The sequence below is a fragment of the Parasteatoda tepidariorum genome, chromosome X1 (assembly GCF_043381705.1).
Source record: "Parasteatoda tepidariorum isolate YZ-2023 chromosome X1, CAS_Ptep_4.0, whole genome shotgun sequence".
NCBI lineage: Eukaryota > Metazoa > Arthropoda > Arachnida > Araneae > Theridiidae > Parasteatoda > Parasteatoda tepidariorum.
Genome location: NC_092214.1, coordinates 12,751,880 through 12,777,681, shown reverse-complemented (window position 1 = coordinate 12,777,681; position 25,802 = coordinate 12,751,880). Strand labels below are relative to the sequence as shown.

The following is a 25,802-nucleotide window of genomic DNA, read 5'->3' as shown; positions in this document are numbered from 1 at the left end:
AACTCTGTGTACCACTAATAAAAAAGTGAATGTATTTTTTACCATGAAAAAATTGCGAAAAAGTTAAAAGTCACAACTGGCTGCTGACACTAATTATTAACCGTTAACTCTGCAAAAAATAGCCAATAGAAAAATACTTAATCGTAAATTTATGGCTAGCTTTGTTTTTACATAAAATTTTTTTAAATTTTCGTTTGTTGCGAGATATTTCGCATAAGAACGCGTACCCCTGCTAAACAGATCACGTACCCCTGGGGGTACGCGTACCACACTTTGGGAAACACTGCAGTAGAGTGTTAATGAGAGTTCTGGACCAGGGGAATCAAAAACGGAGTGCGTAACCCAAAATTTAAAACAGTGGTGTTAAGAAACACCATAATATATAAACCCCCACCCTCTAAAACAATGAGAGAAAAAAATAATCTATCACACCCACTTTTAAAAAACAATTGTATTCTAAATCTCTAAATTATCAAACCCCCTCAACTAAAATTTTAATGGTTTTTTTAACCATTAAAACTCATTGTTCCTCAAATGTCCTACTCCATTTATACAGAGGATGTATTTGGTTTCCTTAAAGGATCATAAAAAGAGACGCGTGTATTATGACAAATCTCTGCAAGATGAATACAATTTATCTTTTCTTTGTTTGCTTCGTAAAATTCATCTGACAATACCTTGCTTTTATTTTTAATCAGAAGACAGAAGTCTATTTTAACGACAAACTCTATTATGAAATCTTGATTTACCTCCTGATACCGTATAATATAGTCCCTATTTCCTTCATCTTTAAATTTTCTTATCATGTCCATCGTCAGCTTTTGATATGTAGAGACCTCATACATATTCAAACGCTGATGATACTTTTCGATAAATTTTTCATTGAGTTTTTGATATTTTGAAATTTTATGCCAGTCGACTTTATCTATATGTTTTACAATGAAATTAATAGACAAAGTTTGATGTCTACTTATTTTTTGCCAATCTACATAAACATAATGCTTTTCGATAAAAGCCTCCGATAGTTTTTGGTATTGAGAAATAGTAAACCAATCATCTGGCTGTGCATATCTTTCGATTAAAATTTCAGACAATACGGAATATTGAAACACGTACTCCCATTTTAAATAGTCAGCTAGACTTATAATCACATCTTCGGAAAGATTCGTTTTGGAAAAGTCGCACCAATCAATTACAGCAGCCATTTATTATAACTAAAATTTTTCTTTTATTGCGTAATGTCCTAAGGCCAAAGTGTGAATGCCATCTTCCAATATATGTCGCTTGTCGTCTTTTGCCGATAGCGCGATCTTGTTCACTTGTATTGAATGAATCTAATGTTTCTTGCTTCTGATGAGATTCATTGTTCAGTATTGATGTTCTCCGGTGAATAGACAACTTTTGTAGTCCTCGAAGGTGATTCTATTTTGGACGACGCACTTTTTAACTCCTTTTGATTTTTTTAAAAGTTCCTTCTAAGTTCTTCCTGCGTACATTTTGGCTCTCAATCCAGCGAACTCTTCCAGAACATTTCCAGCATTTTCATCCTTCATCTTCCCTAATACATTTTTGTTCACTCGTGGCATGGCGTAAATGCTATCTTCTGGATAATCGGATGTGTCGAAGTGGTCTATCATTCCTTTCATATCTTCATAGAGGTCCTCGGTCTGTATATCATAAATGTAACTGTCAGTATCCATGTACAATAACTTGATATTTTCCCCATATTTAGGCCTCATCACATTATAATAAAAGTGGTACATCAGATGCTTCAAGAGATCTAATATACTCATGCCGACGGGTATTGGCTTGTTAAAGAGCACCTTGGTCTTGTTCATATGCACGGCGACTAACTTTTCGTCAAAGAGGGTTCGCCCCTTGAAGTTCGGCTTAGCAACCAGCTTCTCTGCCTTCTGGGAATCACACACAAGTCGGATATCGAGCCTCTTCCTTATATTTTCCAACGTCTTGCCAAAGACTGAGTTGTTCATAAGTTTGTAGAAGTCCTTCTCAAAGTCATTGGCTGCCTTTGTCCTCATTTCAGTGTTTATGTCTATGTACTTCTTCAACCAAGGAGATTGTTTGAACAGCAACACTCTATGCACCTTTTTGAGCTTTATCCCCAATTGCAGCAGTTGCTTCAAAGCCCTGTAATGAACCACATAGTGCTCTTTGTCATAGAGAGTCGTCAGCAGTTTTCGTTGTTTTGAGCCATCGGGGATCCTGCTCTCAGGTGCTAGAGGTAGGTCTGAATGGAGGTTGTGCAGTTGAGCTGGGTAATGCAAGTCGCACTCTATGATGCATCCTGTGTCTGAGTCATCCGCTACTTGGGTCACATCAGACACATTGCTCCACCTAAAGCCTCCATATGGTAGGTATTGACTCATGGCCCATCCATATAGGTTATTAGCATCAAGGCACATCAAGTAGTTGGACTTCTTGTTCTTATCATAGTCCTTCATGTACTTGTTATTCGCCCTCCCATATCGGTTACAGCACTGAGAGATGCCTCTTCTGGTCCCCTTTTCCAGCATGAGCATCATGTCATAGTTTGTCAACAGCTCTACTTCGACTTCCGTGGTTTTTAGCATGCCGTCCCACGATAGTCCGGGTGCAGTAAAGTACCATGCAGGATCCCACTTATAGGTCTTTAGACAGACTCCTCTAAAGTGTTCCATGAACTCGGCTAAAATCAGCACATCAGTCTTCACATACAGGTCGGAATATTCACCCAAGTTCTTAATATCGAAGGCCATCCATACCTTCTTAGCATGCTCGTAGTCCTCATTCTCTATATTCAATTGGTTGTAAAAGTCTTCTTGTAGGGGTAGCTTGATTTCTTCGCATTTGTCCCACGAGTCCATGCAATCGTATTGGTAGACGCCTTTTCGGGTGACGAGGTCCAGTTCATCCTTGGGGAAGTATTTGGACGTCTCCCTGAACTCTTTCACGCTCTTCCCGAGACTATCGCGGCAGGTGGCCATGAACTTGATCGAGTCGACAAACCTCAACTTTATTTCAGGCAACTTCGCTTTCTTCCCATCGCCTACATCTACTGTTTTTGCTCCAACCTCCTTACTAAAAGAAATATACCTTTCCTCGGTGTTCGGGATGACGTCGATACCACCTTGGTCCCCACCCAGCTCCTTAATGAAGAGATGGGTGTCGTAGCCAGACAGGTTATGGATGAACACTGGAATGAATGAAGTCTCTTTATACATTAGGTTGCAAAGGTTATGGGCTGTTCCTCCATAGTTTGATACGCATTTTGCTGGGTCGAGAAGGTGGTCGTGATCCCTCACCTTTTGGTGGTCCAGTGCATCCTTAGGCGAATAAGGGGAAGGTTTCTTCCTAACATCTAGCCCGCAGATGTGGCAAACATGAGTGTTTTGAAAATGCTCTTCATCTTCTTTGGTCATTCTGATGGGTTGCTTCTTATCATAAATTTCCTTTATCACTAGCGCTTCAGCCTTCACTGTATCAAAAAACTCTATGGCGGCATTGGGTCCTCTGTATTGGTGCTTTACAGTCACCGTGTTTATATTTAATGTAGACAGTGAAGCTCATAGGTTCATGCTTTTGATATTTACTTATACAAGCGTAGCTTAGCCCTGTCCCGCCCCCGTAGGGGGCATCCAGGTAAAACTTGGCGACCATCGTTACTGTAATCCTCGAATCAGTCGGAGGACCCAGCGGTGCATGGACACGAGGTTCCATGGCTCCGAGTCACACCCGACAAAAGGAAACACAATCGTTCGATGGACAGAGGAGGCCTAAGGGGACATTCCCGAGACGGGTGCGGCGGTGCCAGGCTCAGCTGCAAACGACTCACTAGGAGTGTGGCACCGAGAGACAGCCGCCACACCACGACCCATCGAGGCATCCTCTGACTGGAAGATTCTGAAACCATTTAGAACATTTATTAAAAAATTTAGTGCAGTCGAAATAATGACCGACGACCTGTCGGTCTTACAAATAAATGAAAAATACAATTTGAAAGCACCCGGAAGGGGTGGAGGGCGCCACAGTCAGCTCACAAAAATTGGGGAGTATTCAGCATGAAATCCTTGTTTTTAGTACTGCAATCGCTTGGTTGGATGGGCACGATCTTTGTCTTGCTGGGTGATTGACATTTAATTTTGAGCCGTATTTTTTGTTTGCGAAATCGCAATTCACACATTTACTCTCCTTTTTGCACTCGTTCATCTTATGCCCCTCCTCACCGCAGTTTGCGCAGTTTTCTTTATTCAGACAATCTTTTGCCATGTGCCCGTATGTGTTACACTTATAACACCTTAATGGTCTTAAGTATTCTTTGGCCCGATGGACGGACCAACCAATTTTAAGCTTTGTCTTTCTCATAATTTTCTTGAAGACGCTAGGGTCTGTCTTGACAACCCAGTGTTTTCCTTGTTTGCCTTTGATGGAGAAGCAAACTTTGAATTTCCCATCAGTCTGCCACTATTCTGATCTCCTAATTTTTTTTGAGCTCTTCCTTACTAATTGTCTCATCTATATCAAATAAGATGACTCTTGGAAGTCTTATGGGTGGAATTTGACATTTGAAATCTTTATCCAGACCCTGCTCTTCGAATTCTTCTTTAATTTTCCTTGCATCATTCTTAGTCAACGTTCTGATTGCTATTCCGCCTTCTTTTAATTTCTTTAATTCCTTTGATTCCTACTTGAAGCTCAGTTGGATCAATCTTTTCTTTAAGCGACTTTTCCGTTTCCTCAGAGGAACAAGGCGCAATTGGGCGCACGACCACCTGATATTTATACAATGACGATCTGTCATTTTTAGGGCGGCACGACTTTATTTTGTTTGTCAAGCACTCAAAATCTCCATACATCACAAAGGGTAATCGTAAAGATCTCTAGTAGTTTTTGAGGTGTAAAGCTTCATCTTGCTTGGGCATTACAATCTATACTGGCGTATTCTTCCTACAATCCGTTTCGTGAGCTTGGAGGTCCTCTTCGGAGGAATAATACAGCAGGCATCTCTCACAGATGAACACTTTTCCGTTGTGCTTGGTCAGCTGTCCGCTTATCAATCTGGAGAAGTCTTTCATCCAACAGTAATGACTGCTTCCCTCTTCATTTTTTATGTAAAGAAGATTGACGTGCTTGTTTACCTTATTTTTGGTTATTCTCAAGGGGTATATGCCCTTACTCTTTGTCTCGCCATCATATGTGTATATGTTCTCTGATATGTCGTTTAACTTTTCAAACTTCCTAATGACCCTATCATCCATTTTTACTGGAAATTCGATGCCTTTGAAGCTTAGTTCGTCTTTGTATGGTTGATATTTAGTGAGCCTTTCTGCGTGGTTTTCAGCTGGATAGAGAGTAGCGAGTACGGCCCACCTAAAGCACGAGTTGTCTTCATTTCTTACGTTTATGACTGCTTTTTTGTGTTGAATCCTCTGCGGCAGCTCGATGTGGGATGATCCTCTCAATGGGTTGTATTTATTGATCCTGAGTTCTAGGTACTTTACTTGAATAAGCCTCCAGCCAGACCCTCGTGCTTCGAAATCCTCCATCTCCGTTTTCAGGTTGTCCACGGCGGCGGCATAGAACTTTTCCAGATCAGTAGACTCCAAAATGACTTCATTCTGAGTTTTGAAAGAGAACTCCTGGACTTCTTGTTCCCGCTGAAAGTCGCAATAGAGCTGAAGGTTCGCTTTGACTCCTCTCGCCTGTGACAGTTTGCCAATTATCAACGCTTTGCAATGTTCTAAGAAGACAAGCGACATTAAGAAAAAGTGTACATTGTGAATTTGCCAGGTTTGGAGCCTGGACCTAAAGGCTGATTCAACTAGTTCAATTTCGGTGGGAAGTTCCTTCGGAAACACCCAATTGGTCGTTTTTCTTTTTATGGCTTTTACACCTTCTCTGATGAGCCTTGCACCTTTACTAACTTTTTCAACCATCCAACTTCTCCATGACTGCTTTGGTTCCTCTATTTGAATGGTTTCTACTGGTTTTTCCTTCACTGCTCGCCTATGTGCAAGCGATCGAAGGTGATGGCCTTTGTAAATAAGTTTATAGTGTTCCCCACAGACATCGCATTTGGTCAGGGGTTCCTCCTTCTTGGGTTGGCCCTCCTTCTCGGGTTCCTCCTTCTTGGGTTCGTCCTCCTTCTTAGGTTCCTCCTTCTTGGGTTGGTCCCCCTTCTTCTCATAGTTTTTGTGCTTTTTACTTTTCAAATGGGTCTTCATGTGCGATTGTTTGTAGTACTGATCGCAGCACTTCACTTTAACTTCTGCGCTCTTGCCTTCCTGGATAAGCTCAAATAGTTCTGCCTTTTTAAGTTTCGAGTATCCTCGAATATTATTTTCCCGACAGTAGCTTTGCAACTGCCGAACAGTTTTAGATTTAAAACTTCCATTTTATATATAAATCTCATTTCTTTAAGTGCTGAATATATTGAAGATCAAATTTAAAAGACATTTTAATGGTTGTTAAACCATTAAAAAGCGCTCCCAAATGGAGTCATAGGTCTGATCATAGGGCTCTAGTGTACATTCCTCTGTCTCGAATGCCTCTTTGATGACGTCTATGGAGCATTGGAAGAACTCGCCTTCAACTCGATAGATGACCAACTTTCTATGGATCACTGTCTCAAGTGTTCGCGCATCTGGACTTGTGTATAGAGTGACTACAACGTATTGTGGTTCACTCGAATGCCGACAGTCGTTAAAGATGTCTAGTCTTTCCTGGAGGTTTTCGGTGTAACCGATCATGAAAAAGTTGTGGGGGTAAAAGGTAGTGACAACATACGCAAACCCCTCCTAACATACATCGATCAAAGATTTATTCATCATCTTATTTATGTACCAAATGTATTTTTTAAGTGATTAAAATATTAAGGGAGTAAAATTTTAATGATTGTTGAAAAACCATTGAAACTTATCGTTCCAAATTCAACGCCATAACACAGTCATGCAGTTCATTTAAAATGTTTTCACGCACCTTTCGTTTTTCATTACGGGCAATTTCAATCATTTCATAAATACAACTCTAGAAAAAATTGTTTACATCTCTGGATACTGTAGGGTGATCTTTACCGAGACTTTCTAGAACTGTTGCCAAATTTTCGCATACATAAGCTAATGCACACATTTCTTCACCACCCACATGAGAATACAGATCTTGTATATCATCTAAACGCAAGTAAATTTCACCGTAAATATTCATGTTCTTCTATTTATGCATTAAATGTCTTTCTTTAAGTGCTTAAAATCAAATTTAAAAGGAGTTAAAAGGAAGTTTCTTTAAAATAAATTATGATCGAACCGGAAGTAATAAGACTATTTGACCTTTCTTCAGAATGTAAGCAGATATATGTAACACGAAATGAGGATGGTTGGTACGTTTGCCCCCAGACATGTCACGAATAACTGAGGTATAACCCCAATAAACCCCCAGTCGTTCATAGCCGATTGTATTTGGAGATGGTGAACCAACGGAGAAGGATAAGCAGAGTGAAAAATCTGGCTAAATGGCTGGGTACGTATAACCTACCTTTTGAAGAACAACTGTTGTATGAATTCATAGACTTTATCAATAAATATGAGGAATTGTATCCGGAGCGCAAAAACTTAATCAGCAAAGACTATATCTTATACCAAATGTTACGGGAAAGAGATTATGACATCTCGCGCCTTCTAGTTAAGTTACTCAAAATGAAGAAACCGCTAGCTCAAAATGAACAAATCTGTAGAACAATCTTCGAAGCATTAACAACTTTTAATAGCTTTTTCAGCTATTAAAAATTGACTACATCTTTTTTATCAATCCAGCTGGTCTCTGGATAACCTAACCATTTGACTAAATATTTGTCCCCTTTCTTTTTGATGATTTTTTCGATCTTGTCCTTATCGTATTTTACCAGTTCTTTTTCATAAAACTTTGACGTCTTCATTGCTTAAATCTTTAATTCTGTAAGTGATTGGATCGGTTTCTAATACTTCAGAAATGACAAATATTTCTTCCGCAAAAGTTGCTTGATACCCTCTTCTAAAGGTTGATTTATATATCGATATCTTAACTTTATCTCCCACTTGAAATTTAGGTTTACTAATCACCTTCCCTTTATACAAATTATGATACACTTCACCACTGTTTTCTTCTAGACTGGCTTCAACAGGAGTCATTTTTATACTTCTATGGTATGAGTTTTTATAATTCCTCACTAATTGATCCAATACATCTATGTATCTTTCAGTTTGACCTAAGTAGAGCTTTATTTTATTACCCAGAGTGAGATTAAATCTTTCAATCATTGCCGCTTTTATTTCAATAATTTCTGTTGTGAACCATTGGATATTATTTTCTTTAAACAATTTTTGAGTCGTTTTGCCGACAAACTCTAAACCTTTATCCGTTTGAATCTTTTCAGGCATTCTTTCTTTGAAGATCTTTCTAAATGCTTGATTTACTTCATCCATTGATTTATCTCTAAGAGGAATGGCCCATGCATATTTACTGAAACAGTCAACAACCGTTAATAAATACTTGGTACCATCATTATGCTTACTCCTTGCAAATTTATAGACAAACAGTAAATCAGCTTGCCATTGATCGTCGATGTGGGATACGTAAATCCTTCTTCTTTTGAATTTGTGGATGAGTGGCTTATGTCTCGTATCTTGTTGGTGTTGTTGGTCAGTATCTTGTTGGTGTAAAAAATCTGATGCCTCTTTTCTACTTAAACCAGTCTTTCTACAAAGCTCCTTAATGCCGCAAAATCCTGTTTCGGGGTCGTAATAAACTTTTTCGGGGCAACTTTTCTCAGTTACCCCTTCAGAGGTAAAAAACGGCACTTCTTAGAGCCACAGCACATACAAGCTCCTTTCATGAGTGGCCTACCACTTTCAGAGGTGGTCTGCTGTGCGTCTTTGGTTTCAGTGTGAGTTTTACATTTTAGACAATATATTTTTGAACCTATTCCAAATGCCTTCTTTGCTTTTATAATAGGCTTCCCAATACTTCTATCTATTTTTTCACGCAGGGTTGGATTTGGAATATCCTCCAATTATTTCACCATGTTAGAGTCGCACACTTTGTTTCTTGTTTCAGTATCTTTATTTTCGAGGTAGCAGACGTCATGTTTGTAGGCTACTTCATCGACGCTATTCATGGGTTTACTCCGTTCTTTATATGTGAAATCTGGGTTTAATCTAGTTTTTCCTTTAAACAATTGAGTTCCCGGACCTGTAATTTGATGCCCTGGTAGGTGCATTTCAAATGGTAAACTATTAATTGAAGCGTTAACAACGCCTTTTCTTTTCTTGCAATTCTTTTTACGGCACATTTATTTATACAGAAATTTTATTTGCTCACATACTGATAACCGTTAAGTTGGGTTTGCTTCATGTACTTTTCTCGGGGAAAATAGACTAGATTTTTGATAAAATCTTCTTCTCTCATGTACACCTCGTCTTCCGATACTGCATTTACTTTGTATGAATTAAACAGCTGTTTGTAAAACTTGTAGGCCTGTTTTTACTCTTTTTTCCTTTCCAGTATATTATAAGATTTATCAATAACTTCTACAATACCAGCGCTTATACTCAGAGCAGCTAAAGGCACCATTACGAATGCGGATAAGCCTAGCGAGCTTAAAAAGAACTTAGTAATTGATAGTGATACATTAATTTTCTGATAGTGATGATAACTCTTTCTGAAAACGTAAATTTTCTTCAGTAAGTACTCTTCCATCTTTATTTATTGGAATAAAATACTTTTTCCGATATCTCAAGGCTGGATTTACTAAATCAAGCATAAAAAAAATCGTATGGTTGATGCATGCACTTTTCATACAATTTGCTAAATTCATCTTTGGTTAAGCTGCCGTCTCTTTCTCGTAAAATCTGTTGGATCTCTCTCTGTTGGAGGTTAAAAAATATTAAGTAGTTACAATTTCTCCTAATATCGATGGGTGTTCTATAGTAAGATTGAGAAAGGTACATGATTGACTCGTTTCTCCTCCTACCCCTGACGAAAAAATCTTCTATACTCTTCTGGTCTTTTTCTGTCATGCAGTCATCAAAAACTACCACATTTTTACAAGATAGATCCAAGTCATCCACGGTTATAAATTCCTTCCGATCAGAAGAGATAAAGTTCCCTTCCTGCCAAACTTTTCATACAATTCTAGCATAATTTTCTTTTTCTTTTTAGGATACTTTTGTAACATAGCGTCAATATCTACACCATCAAACATTGTGTACTTTTCTTTCAGTTTGGCGTACTTTGGTTCGTACATATCTTTTGCGCAAACGAATAGATTATCGAACTCCAGATAGTCATAAATAAAGTTTAGCGATAAGTTCGTTTTACCTGTGCAATCAAAAGACGAAAGGGTTCCTTCGGTAATAAGTAATGCTGATTTGCATTTACAAGTTCTTCTGCTTCTGTGTAATCTTCAATTGGAATCATCTTTATTTTATTGAGAAAAAAATTTGCTTCCAGTAAAATAATAATTTGCTTCCAGTAAAAATATAATTTGCTTCCAGTAAAACTATTTTTTTACATAATAATAAATGAATGCTTTACAAAAAGAGCGAAACAAGAAGTTGAGAGACGAAGTCAATAGCGACTTGAAAGTTTTCAAACTGCAGGCTGAAATTAGAAGAAACAATGAAGAACAGCTTGGACAAGAGCTAGGCTATCAAAATCCGACTTCTACAAGCTTGTAACCGAAAAAATGGAAAATGCGAATCAGCAAATACTGGAACAAAAAGAAAATTTATAAAGTATATTTAGGCTATAAAAGATAATGTTGATTACGCTCCTCCAGCTCTTGAACACCCGCAGGTAGATATCTATTATTTTGATAAAGAATTAAACGTAGACTTCTTGGAAAAAAAATAGTTTTCTCAGACCCTAGAAGTTGTACTTTGAACCCAAGGAAACGTTGGAAGAAATAGAGGAGAGGGCGAAAAGGACTTACATCAAGATATCTCGCCAAAAAGGGAACGTTATGAGTTAATTGGCCCGTATGGCAAAGGGAGATGAGGAACGAGAAAATCAGCTAATGAATCAGGCGGATTATTTAATAGACCACATGCTTACGCTAGGAGAATATCGATTAAGAGACTTACAAAGAAAAGACGTGTATCTCAGTAAAGGGGTAGAAGACAAAATGGAAATTTTGGAACAATTTACTGACAGGATATGTAAAGGAGTCAATAGTAAAAAATTGCATAATCAAGTCGTTGACTTATTAGATGCCTTGCTGAAAGAAGGAACTTTGACCAACGAGCAAATAAAGCAATATTACAAAAAATATTTTCATTAAATAAATGAGTAATTATATAAAAACCAGAGTATATTTAAGCGATCATCAGATTGCTAAGTTAAAATCTGCATACAGAAAAAAGGAAGAAGTATCTTTGCAAATTGACCTGACGAAACCCTCTAACTATGACATGCACTTGACTTCAACACAAATAACTCAAACAGGAAAGGGAAAACGAATCACTATCAGCAAGACACAACTCAAGAAAACGGGTGGTTTCCTCCCCTTTCTAGCACCTTTTATACCAGCATTGATTTCCGGAGCAAAGGCTTTAGCATTGGGTGTTGCGAGTGGTGAAGCTGGATGGGGTGCGAAAAAAGCTTTGGATAAAATTTCGGGATCTGGTTGTTTGAAAAAAAAAAGCCCCGTGGAAAGGGAGTATATCAAAATTGGGAATATCCAAGAAAACAATAGAACAGAACATGAAACGTGAAAAGGGGTTTAGGGGCGTCTTCACTTCAGATCTGTTACCTAAAAGGATGAGGCAGTTTGAAAACGGTATCATTAATCTAGATATAGCAACAGGACCTGGTACATACTGGGTATGTTACTATAACGATCCTAATAATGATTTTGTTGAATATTTTTATCCTTTTGGGGAACACATATACAAATTTCTTCCTAATATTGAGGCATATCTGCGCAGTTCTGGAAAGGATATAGGGTATAACTCCAGCTTTTCACAACACCCTTCTTCTGTCAAGTGTGGTTACTATTGTATGAAATACATTGCTGAAAGAAACAAAGGTGCATCAGTAGTGGATGTGTTATATTCCTTCACCCAAGAACCCAGTGACTATAATGAAAATTTTGTTCTCTATAAATAAATGGTGTTACTAATATTAGATTCCAAAAACTCCGAAAAGTCGGAAGATTTTACGATTGAGTTTACCAGGCCCTTTAGTTTTAAGCAGATTGCTCTTCAGTCCTTTTCGATGTACGTTTCCTGGTACAATATCAAAGATGAGAAGTTTTCATACTATGATGGGAATTATACCGGATGGAAATTATACTGTTAGAGGACTCAATCGATATATGATAAAATTTTTCGGAATGACCCTCCGATTCTATTCGGTATAGTAGAGGAAAGACAAAGAATTGCCATTCAGTTAAAAGAAGAGTTTAAGATAGATTTAACAAAAACCAACTGCCTGCATAAGCTTTTGGGTTTCGAGCCTAAAATATATGAAGACCCAGAACAGATAGGCAAGTACATTGCCGACCTATCCAGTGGGAACGATAGCATTTATATACACTGCTATATCGCAGAAGGGGCCTATATCAATGGCTTCACCTTTTCAAGCGTCAGCTACTCCTTTACAAATAGTAACCGCCCAGGCAGTCAGATCATAAAAGCATTTGAGAAGCCCCTGTTCTTCCTTATACGGATGGAGAGTGTTTACAGAACAAGAATGCGAATAACCTATCACAGAAATGAGCTAATCCCACTCAACAAGCAAGAAGTGCAGTATAATTTTATTGCGATATGAATAAAGATATGAATAAACCCAGACTTCAGAGAAAGAGTAAGAAGATACAATGAAGGGGGTTCTTTTCCGTTTATGACTTAAAAGAAAAAGCCCTTTCGTTTTTGAGTGATCAATTAAGCAAAATGGAAGTTTCATCAACATTAGAAGGCAAGGCTAAAGCATTTGTAAAAGATAAATTTAACGAAATATTATCAAAGAAGAAAAACCATAGCGCCGGTCTAAAATTTCTATAATTTTGATTTTAATAGTTGCATGACTATTAAAATTAAGAAGACGTAAAAAAAAATATGTTCTTATAATAAATGAACGAAATGAATAAAATATTCGAACTCAACGAAACGGATTATTATTACGACAATGACATTGAGAGCTTTGAGTACAGAGAAGTGAGGCATGAAAACAGTGAAAGTTCTTCCGAAAATGCCACCTATCACTTCTATATTCAAGACACCAATGCCTGTATTTTGTACTCTAACGGTTATTTACAGCAAAAATTAAAAATTGTCAACAGTAATGGAACTGCAATAGCGAACGATAATGTTACACTCGTGAATGGAGGTGGTTTAATCAACGCTAACAGACTAACAATGGGGAGTACTGAAATCGAATCAAACATAAACTACACAGCCCTCATGCGACAAGCGTTGAGCTTAATTCACTTTACACCGGATTATTTACCGGATTACCGCAAGAATTACGTTTTCTATTTCATTTTACAAGAGCGAAAGAAGTGCTACTTGAACATAAAAAATCAAGATATCACCATGATCAAAACATTAAAAATGTGAGCTGCGTCGATTTGTATATTTTAATTTTAATAGTCTGAGGACAGTAAAAATTTGCCCGTTAAAATAAAGAAATGGCAGCATATTATCCCCTTTTCGAGGAAGAAATCAAAGAGGGACCTCCTGGCATTCCAGGAATAGGGTTCAAGTTAACGAATGATGGACATTATGACATGGAAAGAAAAAAATTACGAAATGTTTCAGAACCCGAAGAAAACACCGATTCTGCAACCAAAAATTATGTAGATGGTGCCTATAAGAAAATTAGAGAAAAAGTCAGCACTTTAACGGATAGCAGCCTGATTCACGTTGAAGAATTTTTCAATGCAAAGCAAAAATATATAAAAAATCTAGGAGATCCCAGAGACAAATCTGACGCTTCAACTAAAAAATATGTAAATGAACAGATTGAAGAGTTGAAGAAAATAAGTTTAGTAAATTATAATGCAAAGGGAAACAATATAATTAACATTAAAGATCCCGCGAACTCAAAACATGCGGTTAATAGGAACTATTTCGAAAACAACGCTTTAGTTTTAAAAGGTAACAGCTATGATGCTAAAAATAAAATATTATCAAATGTGGAAGAACCAGAACATGAAAATGACGTTGTAACTAAAGAAACATCTAGACTATTATTGCATAAAGTGGGACAAAGCTGATAGAAGCTATTTTGTTCACAACCAAAGAATTTCGAGTGCAAGGAAGCCACAGAAAGATGCTGATTGTGCTAATAAGTATTACGTTGACATGAAAACGTTTTGCGCCACTACAGACATTGGAGTTGAATTTGTTGGTGTGGGATATAAAACTTTACAATTCACTAAAACTACTTCAAAACTTTTAGATGTAAACTTAAAATTATCGCAAGATATGTTTATGAAAATTAGCATCTATTTAGCTTGCGATAGAATGAATGAAAAACCAAAAATACGTTTAGAAAAAGTGCAACAAGTTCTTCTTGATAGAGCTATAAGCGTCAATGAAGAAACAATAACTATGTTTACATATGGGAGATTAAATGAAGTTTTAACATTATCAGTCCTAACAGGAGGAAGGTGTAAATTAAGACCTTATTTACATATTGAGAAACTAGAATTTTAGTAGTAGGAATAAATGGAAAAACTTAATTCTTTAGGTATTAGAACTTATAAGAAAGTAGATCTCTGACATTACTTACCATAATGATAAAATCATAATTCGTTTGGAGAACGGGTCACTTATTTATCTCCCCTTTGAGACATTACAAGAAGAAGAGATACACTCATTAAAGAAGATCCAAGCTAAAAGTACTGGGAAGTATATAGTATTCTCTGAGGTCATTTCAATAATACCTAGGGGATATTAAATACACTTAAAGAGAATATTTCTATATATAAATAAGAAGAAAAATGGAATTGTTGAACAAGTTAAACGCATTCAGTTCTCTGGAGTCTTTTAAAAGGATGGATGAGCTAATCGTAGATCAAAAGTACCCGGTTTCTGAAATTAAGCAAATAACAACAAAGTAATGAGATAAAATTGTTGTGCAATTAGATGACGGAGCCGCTATATGTTTACCGCAAAGGTTTGATAGCAAAGCATCAGACTATTTAAAGCTCAATGAAATTAAACCCCTTTTCTTCGTATACCTAGGAAGCAGACATTGCGGTAAAGCGCAACCCGCTCACATGTTTAGATTCGATATGTAGCATCAGACATTTAATTTTAATGGTGACAAAAACCATTAAAATGTTTTTTTTAAAATAACAATACTGTATTGAATTTATTTTCATTTAAAGAAATGAAATGTATAATAAATAGGAAATATGATGGAAGAAAGTTCTTACGACTTATTAGAAGATTTGGGAACTCTGTATAGCGGACGTAATAGAAGAATGACAAGTCTGATCGGTATGTGTAAAAAGTTACTTCTTGCTTTGGATGAAGAAACAAATGATTTACAAGAATTCCCTGAGATTCATACGATAATTGCAAGATATGTTACTCAAATGTGCAAAATAGCCCAAGAAGAAGAAAACTTTGAAGTTAAGATAAAAGCATGTGACATTTTATGTGAACTGACTGATAACCTCATTTAACGTTCTATATATAGGTATTTAAATTTTAATGATTAAAAATCATTGAAATTAATTTTAATGAAGAAACTTATTTGCGACTTGATTCAAAGACTATCAACTAAACACATATGTTAGGTTTGAACTGTCTTTTAGAACTATTAAAAAAAATATATTTTATACTCTATTTAATCTTTTCGAAAATTATCTACTATTTTTTCATATCTTTCTTCCAATTTCTGAAAACAGCGACCTATCTCCTCACTATTGTCTTCAGCTTCAAGTATAGTTAATTGTAACTTTTGAAGTGATGATTTATAAAGGAAGATTAGCGTGGCATACGGATACTTGAAAGAATCGATATAATATGGCTTAGGATGCGTATTGCTGAGAAAGAGATGAGTGAAACTGTTTGGTCCGACATGTTTGTTCGTCCGTATCCATTTTTTTTTTGTTTATAAAATGTATTTCGTAATTATATACAGGAATCTTCTCTTTAAATCAATTTATTATTATTTATTTTAAGAGCGTAGTAGCAACCATTACTTTCAATAAATAATTAATTAAAACTGAGTTGTGCGAAAGAGCTCTCTAAATAATCATTCTTTCTTCTGAAAACATGTTTTGAATCAGACTTTCATTATTTTTCGACCTTAAGTAGTCGTTCGGTTGAACACTCGAACACTTGCATATTTCCTGTTACAACACAAGACTGTGACCTCAGGAAAAAGAATCAGATATATTTATTCATAAGCCGTAGACTCTTGTCACGAGATGGCAGCATAAAATGATTATAAAATGGAATGAGAAAATTAAATATCTTTTTCCAAATTTGTTTTATGATCATTTATACAGTGTTTTTTTGATCGGATAAATTGTAGTTGTTGATATTTTAGGGTTTCGACGCATAATACCTGGAAAATGACTTGTTTTAAACGGTTTTTTCGATGATTTTCGTCTGTAGTGTGATGCTTATAAGGATGACAAGTAGATAAGGAACTGGGTACCCATAGCTCAGTGGTAAAATACACAGTATAAGCGCTTAGCAACCAGAAAGATCGCTGGTTCGATCCCCAGGCAGCTTTCGCGAGTAGTGTTATGCTATTTGCGTTAAGCTCACAGGGACACACCCACGGAGCATCATCGGCAATAAGTGGTGGGGGAGACTAGTGGTCTCCATGTCCAATTATATGTATTTATGTGTGTGTGTCGTCTTTTCCTGTGCTATCTGTCCCCTTCTAAGTTCGGACCATGTAGGCCGGGTCAGTGTAATAGGACTTCGGTTCTAGAATTCGCAAACAGCTGTTGGAATCGGAGTTCTAGTACGCTGTCGTACGCTGACCTGGTAGGCCATTTAGCCGTATTTTTATTGTTTTTTTATGGAGTTAGAATACAATTGTTTTTTAAAAGTGGGTGCGATAGATTAGTTTTTTCTCCCATTGTTTTAGAGGGTGGGGGTTTATATATTATGGTGCTTTTTAACACCAATGTTATAAAAATTGGGTTACGCACTCCGATTTTGATTCCCCTGGTCCAGAACTCTCATTAACACTCTACTCGTCCCAAGGTATCCTCATTTAAAACTCCATCAATTTCTCCTCATTCATTTAACATTCCCTCATTACTTCATTCATACATTTATAGGAAAACATATTCTCACATTTTTTGGAATCCACTGGTTCTCTACAATTACAGGTCCGATTTTAATGAAATTTGATATATTGATACAATCACCGTAATACACATGCATGATCATGCTGTCAGAAGGTATGAAACAGTGGTTGTAGAGTCATTTCAGCAAAAAAAAAAGATCCGGTCGAAGGCCTAGATTAGGATATTTAGAAAGTGAATGTGAATCAGAGCCACCCTTCCTTCCCACAATGTTGACAGCATACCCGCCCCAAGGTATCCTCATTTAACACTCCTTCAATTACTCCTCCTTCATACATGTATAGGAAAAAATATTCTCACATATTTTGGAATCCACTGGCTCTCTACAACTACTGGACCGATTTCAATGAAATTTGATATATTGATGCAATTACTGTAATACGCATGCATGATCATGCTGTCAGAAGGTATGAAACAGCGGTTGTAGAGTAAGCAAAAAAAAAAAAGATCTGGTCGAAGGCCTAGATTAGGATATTTAGAAAGTGAATGCGAATCAGAGCCGCCCTTCCTTCCCACAATGTTGACAGCATACCCGTCCCAAGGTATCCTCATTTAACACTCCTTCAATTACTCCTCATTCATACAGTTATAGGAAAACATATTCTCGCATTTTTGGGAATCCACTAGCTCTCTACAACTACTGGACCGATTTTAAAGAAATTTCATATATATTGATACAATTACTGTAATACACACGCATGATTATGCTATTGGAAGGTATGAAACAGCTGTTGTTAAGCAAAAAACAAAGATCTGGTCGAAGGCCTAGATTAGGATATTTAGAATTAGGATATTTAGAAAGTGAATGTGAATCAGAGCCGCCCTACCGTCCCACAATGTTGACAGCATTCCCGTCCCAAGGTATCATCATTTAACACTCCTTTAATTACTCCTCATTCATACATTTATAGGAAAACATATTCTCACAATTTTTGGAATCCACTGGCTCTCTGCTACTCTGGACAGATTTTAATAAAATTTGATATATTGACTCAATTACTGTAATACACAGGCATGATCATGCTGTCAGAAGGTATGAAACAACAGCGGTTGTAGAGTAAGCAAAAAAAAATGATTTACAGATTAAATTTCATTAATATCGGTCCAGTAGCTCTAGAGATAAGCGACCAAGTCTGCAATTCTCCTAACTTCTTTTACTAGTGTAATTTAATGAATTCCTTGTAAAAAAATCGTCTGTAAATGACCTGTATTTAAACTCATCGATTCAACTGAATTCTTTAAACATGCAAATTAACATTAAGTGTGACACAAAACAAGATATTTTCTTAAAAAAATCTCGATTTTTACTGATGTACGCTGTTACCCAAAATCTATACACAATACTTAATTTTTTTTTATGTTTTGAAAGGTTATTGGTATAGCAGTTTGAAAACGTAAATATTCTTTCTGATTATATGAAATTAATTTTCTATGATAATTTGAATCCACTTTTCTGAAGCACGTTGACTTTTCTTCCAGCTATCGGATTGTCTAATCTTAATGATTCAAAATGTTGGTCTCAAACATATTAATAAACTAGTGCTAATTAAAGTTCCGAGTCGGAAGGAGAATTATTTTTTTGAAAGTGTGGCTGTTTGATTATTAAAATTCAAAAAGTGTTCGCAATCTAAAAAAAAAAAATACTTTCCCAACACTTTTGTCTGGAAGGATGTCGAAGACCATTAGTGTTAATTTCCCTTTTTGGAAATTTCGCTATATATCGGAAAAATGTTAAGGTATATTTTTCCACCCTGTATTTCTACATGATCAAACTTCTAATTATTATCCTTCTGTAATAAAAACAAAATTTTTTAGAAAAATTGCCTATGTTTACAATAGCTTTGAAGAACTTTCTGACACTGTTTAGTTAATTTCATGCGCAAAATTAACAAAAAACAAATGAACTATAAAATACTCAAAAAATGAAATTTCTTGTATAAAAAGTATTATTTTTGATGTACCTGAAAACCCATAGCGGAGATTAGAAACAAACTCTGAGACTCTAGGGAACTTCCATTTACAAATCAAAACTTTCAATGATTTGAAAAAATGGCTGTTCAAAAACTTTTCCAATCCTATTGTATACTTTGAAACGAATTCCATTCAAATCAATGATTTTGTATGCAGCTGTGATGAACTATCAAAAGGGTATACTTTTGGTCAAATCATGTAGGTAATATAAAGAAAAATCGTTTTTTAATATTTAAAATGTTTGACTGAATTAATACTATACCTAATTATCCGAAGTTTTGATTGATTAATCATGAATCTGGATTTGATTTTACAGATATAAGTCTAGGTAACCATGCAACACCACTCATAGAAGACAGTGATAATCAGGAGCTTAGAAACAACTCCAATATCAATGACAATGAAAGGTAATTTTAAGACAATCTATTTTTTTAAACAATATTATAATTTTAATGACCTAAACACGTAATTTATATACATCTAAAGCTAGAACTGTAAACACGCAATTTTTACTGTGGTTCGCGTATATTTTGTCCCGTTTCTTGCTCAACGGATGCCAAAGTTTTAAGTTCAAACCCTTGTCTTCTAGATGGACGAAAAGGAAACGCCTGTTAAATATTGGGAGTACAAATAAGTTTCCACCATTTTCTATGGATTGTGAAAAAATGATACATTATTCTCCAGTACTGGACAAGACTTTTTCTTATCTTTCTGGATTTGGAATCGACTCATTCCTTGGTTTCTGCACAACTTCGACCTCAATAGGTGATAATCAGATAGGCTAGGACTTCCCATTCAATGTTTCTAAATAGCAATTTTCATTTAAAATCGACGTTCAATGTCTCTGGGCTTCAGTTCGTGTGGAATCCATATTTTTGGATCAACAATTTTAAACAATGTGAAATTGCTTGCTGAGGCAATTGTAATGTAAGAGCAAGTTTTTTCTTGCATTTGGGACGAATCTTCTTCCGATTCCTTGTATTCGTACAATTTCGACCCTCCATTGCTATCTTTGTCTTCCACGTCAAACTCACCATTTTTAAACTTCTGAAAGCACTCACGAAAACTTCTCTCACTTAAAGCAATTTCGCTATATGCTTCTCCAAAAGCGCTCGATGCTGCAGATTTCTTCAAATCTAAGAAGTAAATCAAAAGTTCCCACAAATCATTTGGCACAAAACTGCGTCCCTCAGTAAACGGATTGTTGAGACACGGTTCTCAGCAGATCACCGAAGTCAAGCGGTCAGTGTGCGGGTGGGTGACCACTTACTGCGTAAGGACCGAGGGTGTGCGGGATCGGTCCTCGTTCTACCGTAAAGTGCTCGCGTGCAGATCGTCGGGCTACCGAAGCGGTGGTGCCATCCCCTCTGCAGAGGATCAAAATTGTGATGGCATGTCTTCGGATCATCCTCAGAGATGGTTCCGAGACCTTCGCCAATAGCCCATTGTGCAGCTTTAGTGTGACGTAAATGAACTGCTACAACAACAACATTTTTGCACAAAAACAATTACGTAATGCTAATACGGAATCACTGATACATTAAGGTTATACAAGATGTACAATACGGCGTTTGACACTCGTCAATTTCTACGTAACCTTCTGCCATCTTGTAACGAACGGCGGGAACTTATATGTACACCCAATAATAGTCTAGTGAATCATGTTTTCTGAAAGTAATGAATCAACACGTGATATGGTGATTGCAGGAGATCGACAGTGTGACAAATGAACTAAAAAAACAATAGGGGAGAGCTGGTCTTTCATTCTTTAAAGTGGCGATAATGTAAAAAATACTTAAACAATATAATACAAAATAAATGGATTTAGTAATATTTTACTATTAGGATTGCCGTCGTTGAACAGCCAATCCAATTTTTGGGTTTACGACTATTAATGTTCAACTCTATTACCTTGTCATTTTGAACCCAATCCAGAAGACGAGGAAACTTCCGTACCCTCAGAGGTATTGATTTGTTATGGGAACACGGAGGGACAGATTTAACACGTCACCATTTACTACACGGGAAGTGTTCGGCCGGCTGAAGTCTTGGGCCGACCAACCAGGCAATTAGGATTGCACTTCTAAATACTACAAATTATTCACTCTTTACATTATTCTCACGAGATAGTCTATTTCATTTATCGGCACATAAATATTGCTCATAAAATGTACACAGTATGTTTTTCCTTTAAATTATCTGTAACAGTTTGTTTCATAGTTTTTAATGATTTTCTCTCAGAATCTATAGTCAGCCACAACAAATTCAGAAATGTGATGATGGGAAAAAACCGCAACATAGTGGAGGTCCCACTTATAGTAATCCATTACCAGTGTATTGTAGTACTCCTAGTTCTACAACTGGACCTATGGTGCCCATTGCCAATTGTGTCAATCCTCAACTCATACAACAACCCACAAGACCTCCTTTTACAACTCCATCAAAGTTCACTGCCATTAATAGTTCCAGGTTCCATTTTCAAAAAACTTGCGCACATAAATGTTCCTGGAAGTTAGCTACTATAATCCTTATTTTTCTTACAACTCTCCTCGTCGCTTTTGTTACATACTTTGCAGGTAAGTCATTTCTTTTTTTCAATTACTACAACCTTAATATGTAATCTTATCTAATAAATGAACCTTATCCAAAAAGCTACAGTTCCTGGAAAAATTATTACACGCTCTATAAGAATCTATGCAAAATTTTAATTATCTGGTGATACTATACAGCTTTTTTTTTTAGGAGGCTGAAACCGGCTTACACTTGTTTACGTTTGCGTATCAGTTGGTTAACATTGTAGCGCTATACGCTAAAAATAAATACAAGTATGAGGTATATCTTCCGAATAAAAACCCATTACATGTATGTTTAACTATAAAAGTATCGCGTATAAACTTGCGCAAAGCATGTCATTAGTAAAAAACTGCAGTTCTCTAATAATTTGGTCTAATTATTATACTATACTAATATAATACTTGATATAATAAATATTCCATATTTATATAATATATCGTCTAATTTATCTAATATATCGTCTAATTTAATTAATTGATACACGAACGTAAACAAGTGCAAACCGGTTTCAGTCGCATAAAAACGATAAATCTCTATAGTATCACTTAATAATTAAGATTTAACATAGAATCTTATAGTGCGACTAATAATTTAACCAGGGTATTTTAAGTATCACCAAATAATAATAATGAGGTCCACAAATGTACTATTCAGTGACCGATTTATTTGTATTTACTTGAGATCATGACTCCCTAGGAGCTAATTTTAGTGAAAAGAAATTCCAAAAAGATAACAAAAAACACAGATAACAAAACAAATAACAAAACAGGTAACAAAACATTATGATCACATTTTATAATAGCAATTTTTTATATAAAAAAAGTATCAGCTTCTTTAAATTTTGTTGACTGTAAAAAATTTGCAAGACACTCTTTAACGAACAACTACTGATGAAAATATTTAATTTGCCCTTTCTTAAATTCCTTCTTTAGAATTTAATGAAAGGTGAACATATAATTTTGAAAATATTCATTTTGACTTGTTTTAAAATAAAGCTATGGAAAATTAAATGAGTGCACGACGCAAACTTTTGATCACATGTCATGAAATGTCATATGAATGAATAAACGTTATGAATGAGTGGTATTTTAAATTAACGTGAGAAGTACGATAATAAAACCTACCTTTTTACCTTCAATTAATTTCTTGCATATATTTTCTCAACTATTTTGGAGAATTATGAAAGAGTGACTAACAAAATCATTAATTTATTATGCGTTGAAAGGTCATCCCTTCAAAAATCCAAAATAGTTTTTATTATTAAATGGTTCCCATTTTTGGAGGACTAATTTGCAATTTAAATAAACATTTAGTAAATTTTATCAACGGCATTACTTTGAAAAAAAAATCCTTAAGGAGCAGGTTTTATTCTGTTTTCTTCAGTAGGCTTTTTTTTAAAAAATTGGATTACAAAATATAAAGTATTTTGAATTTTAAACTTCACGAGATTTTAGAAGAAAGGCGACTGATTTAATTTAAAGTTCGAGACACAATTTATTTTGTAAAATAACCTGCAAAGTTAAAACTTAAAATTCTTTAATAATTTATATCTTGCAAAACATTTTAACATATTAAAAAAGTAGTAGAAATAAATTTAAAAACTCAATTTGACTTATCAAAAAAGTGCTCTTCGAAATTATTTCGTTGAAAGGGAAACATTTGCTAAAATCTTATAATGAGTTGAACAATTTTTACAAAATAACTCATTTGTAATTTTCATGTACCTTTATAAATTATTAATTCTGTAGATTTAGCTGAATCAAAAATTTAGATCAAGGTTTTTTTTTTCACTTGAAAGTCTAGTTAAAAACAACACAAGTTATCTTTAATGAATTTCGTATTCATAATGTTTTCTTGTTAAAATAAATTGAAATTTTATATGCTTAAGTATTTTGAATGTTTGTAGCTTTATCGATCCATGGTCATTTCCATCCACTAACAGATTATCACTGCATTGAGTTCAAAATGTGCTTTTTTTTAATTTTTTAAACATTTTAACCCAAGACAAAGAGGATTTATTCCATTTTGAGATGCGGCAAAGAAACTTTTCATACTTGAAAGCCTTTTGGATAGACTGAAATTAAAGTGTAATACAAACACCGATTTCTTTTCTATCTTATAGAAAATGCAATATCCATACTTACAAATGAAAAGAAAGAGAAATAATTTAAAAAATAACAAAGTCCTGAAAATATACAGGCCAAATTATTAGACGCACTGTAAGATTCTACGTAAAATCTTAATTGCCAGGTGATATTACACAAATTTATTGTTTTTACGTGACTGAAACCGGTTTGCACTTGTTTTCGTTTGTGTATCAATTGGTTAAATTAGACTATATATAACATCTTATGATCTTTTTGGAATTTCTTTTTCACTAAAATTAGTTCCCTGGGAGTCATGATCTAGAGTAGAAGTAAATAAATCGATCACTGAATCATGCAATTGAAGACCTTATTATTATTATTTGGTGATACTTAAAAAAAAAAACGATAAACTTACAGTCCCTGGTCAAATTATTAGACCCACTTTGAGAGTCTATGTAAAATCTTGTCATCAGGTGAAACCATACAGCTTTATTGTTTTTACGCGACTGAAACCGGTTTGCACTTGTTTACGTATCAATTAATCAAATTAGACGATATATAATATAGATTCGACGATTGGATAAATTAGACGATATATAAGTATAGAATATTTATTATATCAGGTATTTTATTAGTATATTATAATAATTAGACCAAATTACTGTAGTTTTTTTACTAATGTCATGCTTTGCACGAGTTTATACGCGATACTTTTATAGTTAAACATACATGTAATGGGTTTTTATTCGGGATATTTGTATTTATTTTAAACGTATTGCATTACAATGTTAACCAATTAATACACGAACGTAAAGAAATGCCAAGTCAAAACAATAAAGCTGTTTAGTATCACAAGATAATTAAGATTTCACGTAGAATCTATTAATGCCACGGACTGTACATAAAGGGGCATTGATTTCATAATAATGTTTGCAAAAATCATTATTGTCCGATTATTTCTATTTGTATGATAAGAAGCGTCCTATTTTTATCTATAAAAACGTAAAAATATATTCATACACATATGCAAATAGACAGTAAAATGAAATGCAATAATGTGCTTTTGTATGATAAAATGAGAAGATTGAAGGAACATAGGGAGATATTAGGAAAGAAAAATGACCTCAATAAATAAAGAATTGATCGGCGGGCGTGGCTGAGTAATTTAATAATGAATCAATAACAATCATCATGAGAAGAGATCACTTTTAAATAACATCCCCATCACGTGACTAATGTGCAAGTGATTTCAAATATGTTCGACGGAATACTTCTCTTAAACACAAAGTTTCATGTTTATATTTTATGAAAATCAAAGCTGGAACAAAATGAAATACATTTAAATCACATTTATTCCTAAGTTAAAAGAATGCATAATAATTAATAGTATCATTGTGATTTAATCTCAGAAATATACTCTAACAAACTAACTGAGAACATTTTTTTCTCATTTTCTTGTTTTAAAACTAATCAATTTTCTTTATCAAATTTAATGCAGGTAAAATAACTATTTTCATGCACCCTTTATCAAAACAAACTCCGAAAAATAATAATATTACTTGTATTTTAATTATTCCAATTGAATGAGAACATTGAATTTGATTGGCAACTTAACATGTTGCGTATCATTTTGTAATAACAGTAACAAGTCATTATATGTGTTTTGCAAAATGTTTTAGATCATGGAAAAGGCCATTTTGCTCCATGTTTTTTGTCGAGTTTATTTTGAATTTTTCTTAATGTCGAAGATCCAAATAAGATTTCCGAAATAAATAATTGCCTATTTCATGAAAATAAATATTTTGGAGCTTTTAAAATAATCTTGACAATCACCCTTTTTTTATTAATAATACATAATC

General features: G+C 35.0%; 1 protein-coding gene across 1 annotated transcript in view; it reads left to right on the top strand.

Annotated features, from left to right (window-relative positions):
• LOC107452026 (teneurin-m-like) overlaps positions 1-25,802 on the top strand; it is a 124,419-nt gene that overhangs the window by 855 nt on the left and 97,762 nt on the right. The window contains exons 2-3 of the mRNA XM_016068302.3: positions 19,599-19,689; positions 21,524-21,858. Of these exons, the coding sequence (XP_015923788.3) occupies positions 19,599-19,689; positions 21,524-21,858 (426 nt within the window). The remainder of the gene's footprint in view (positions 1-19,598; positions 19,690-21,523; positions 21,859-25,802) is intronic.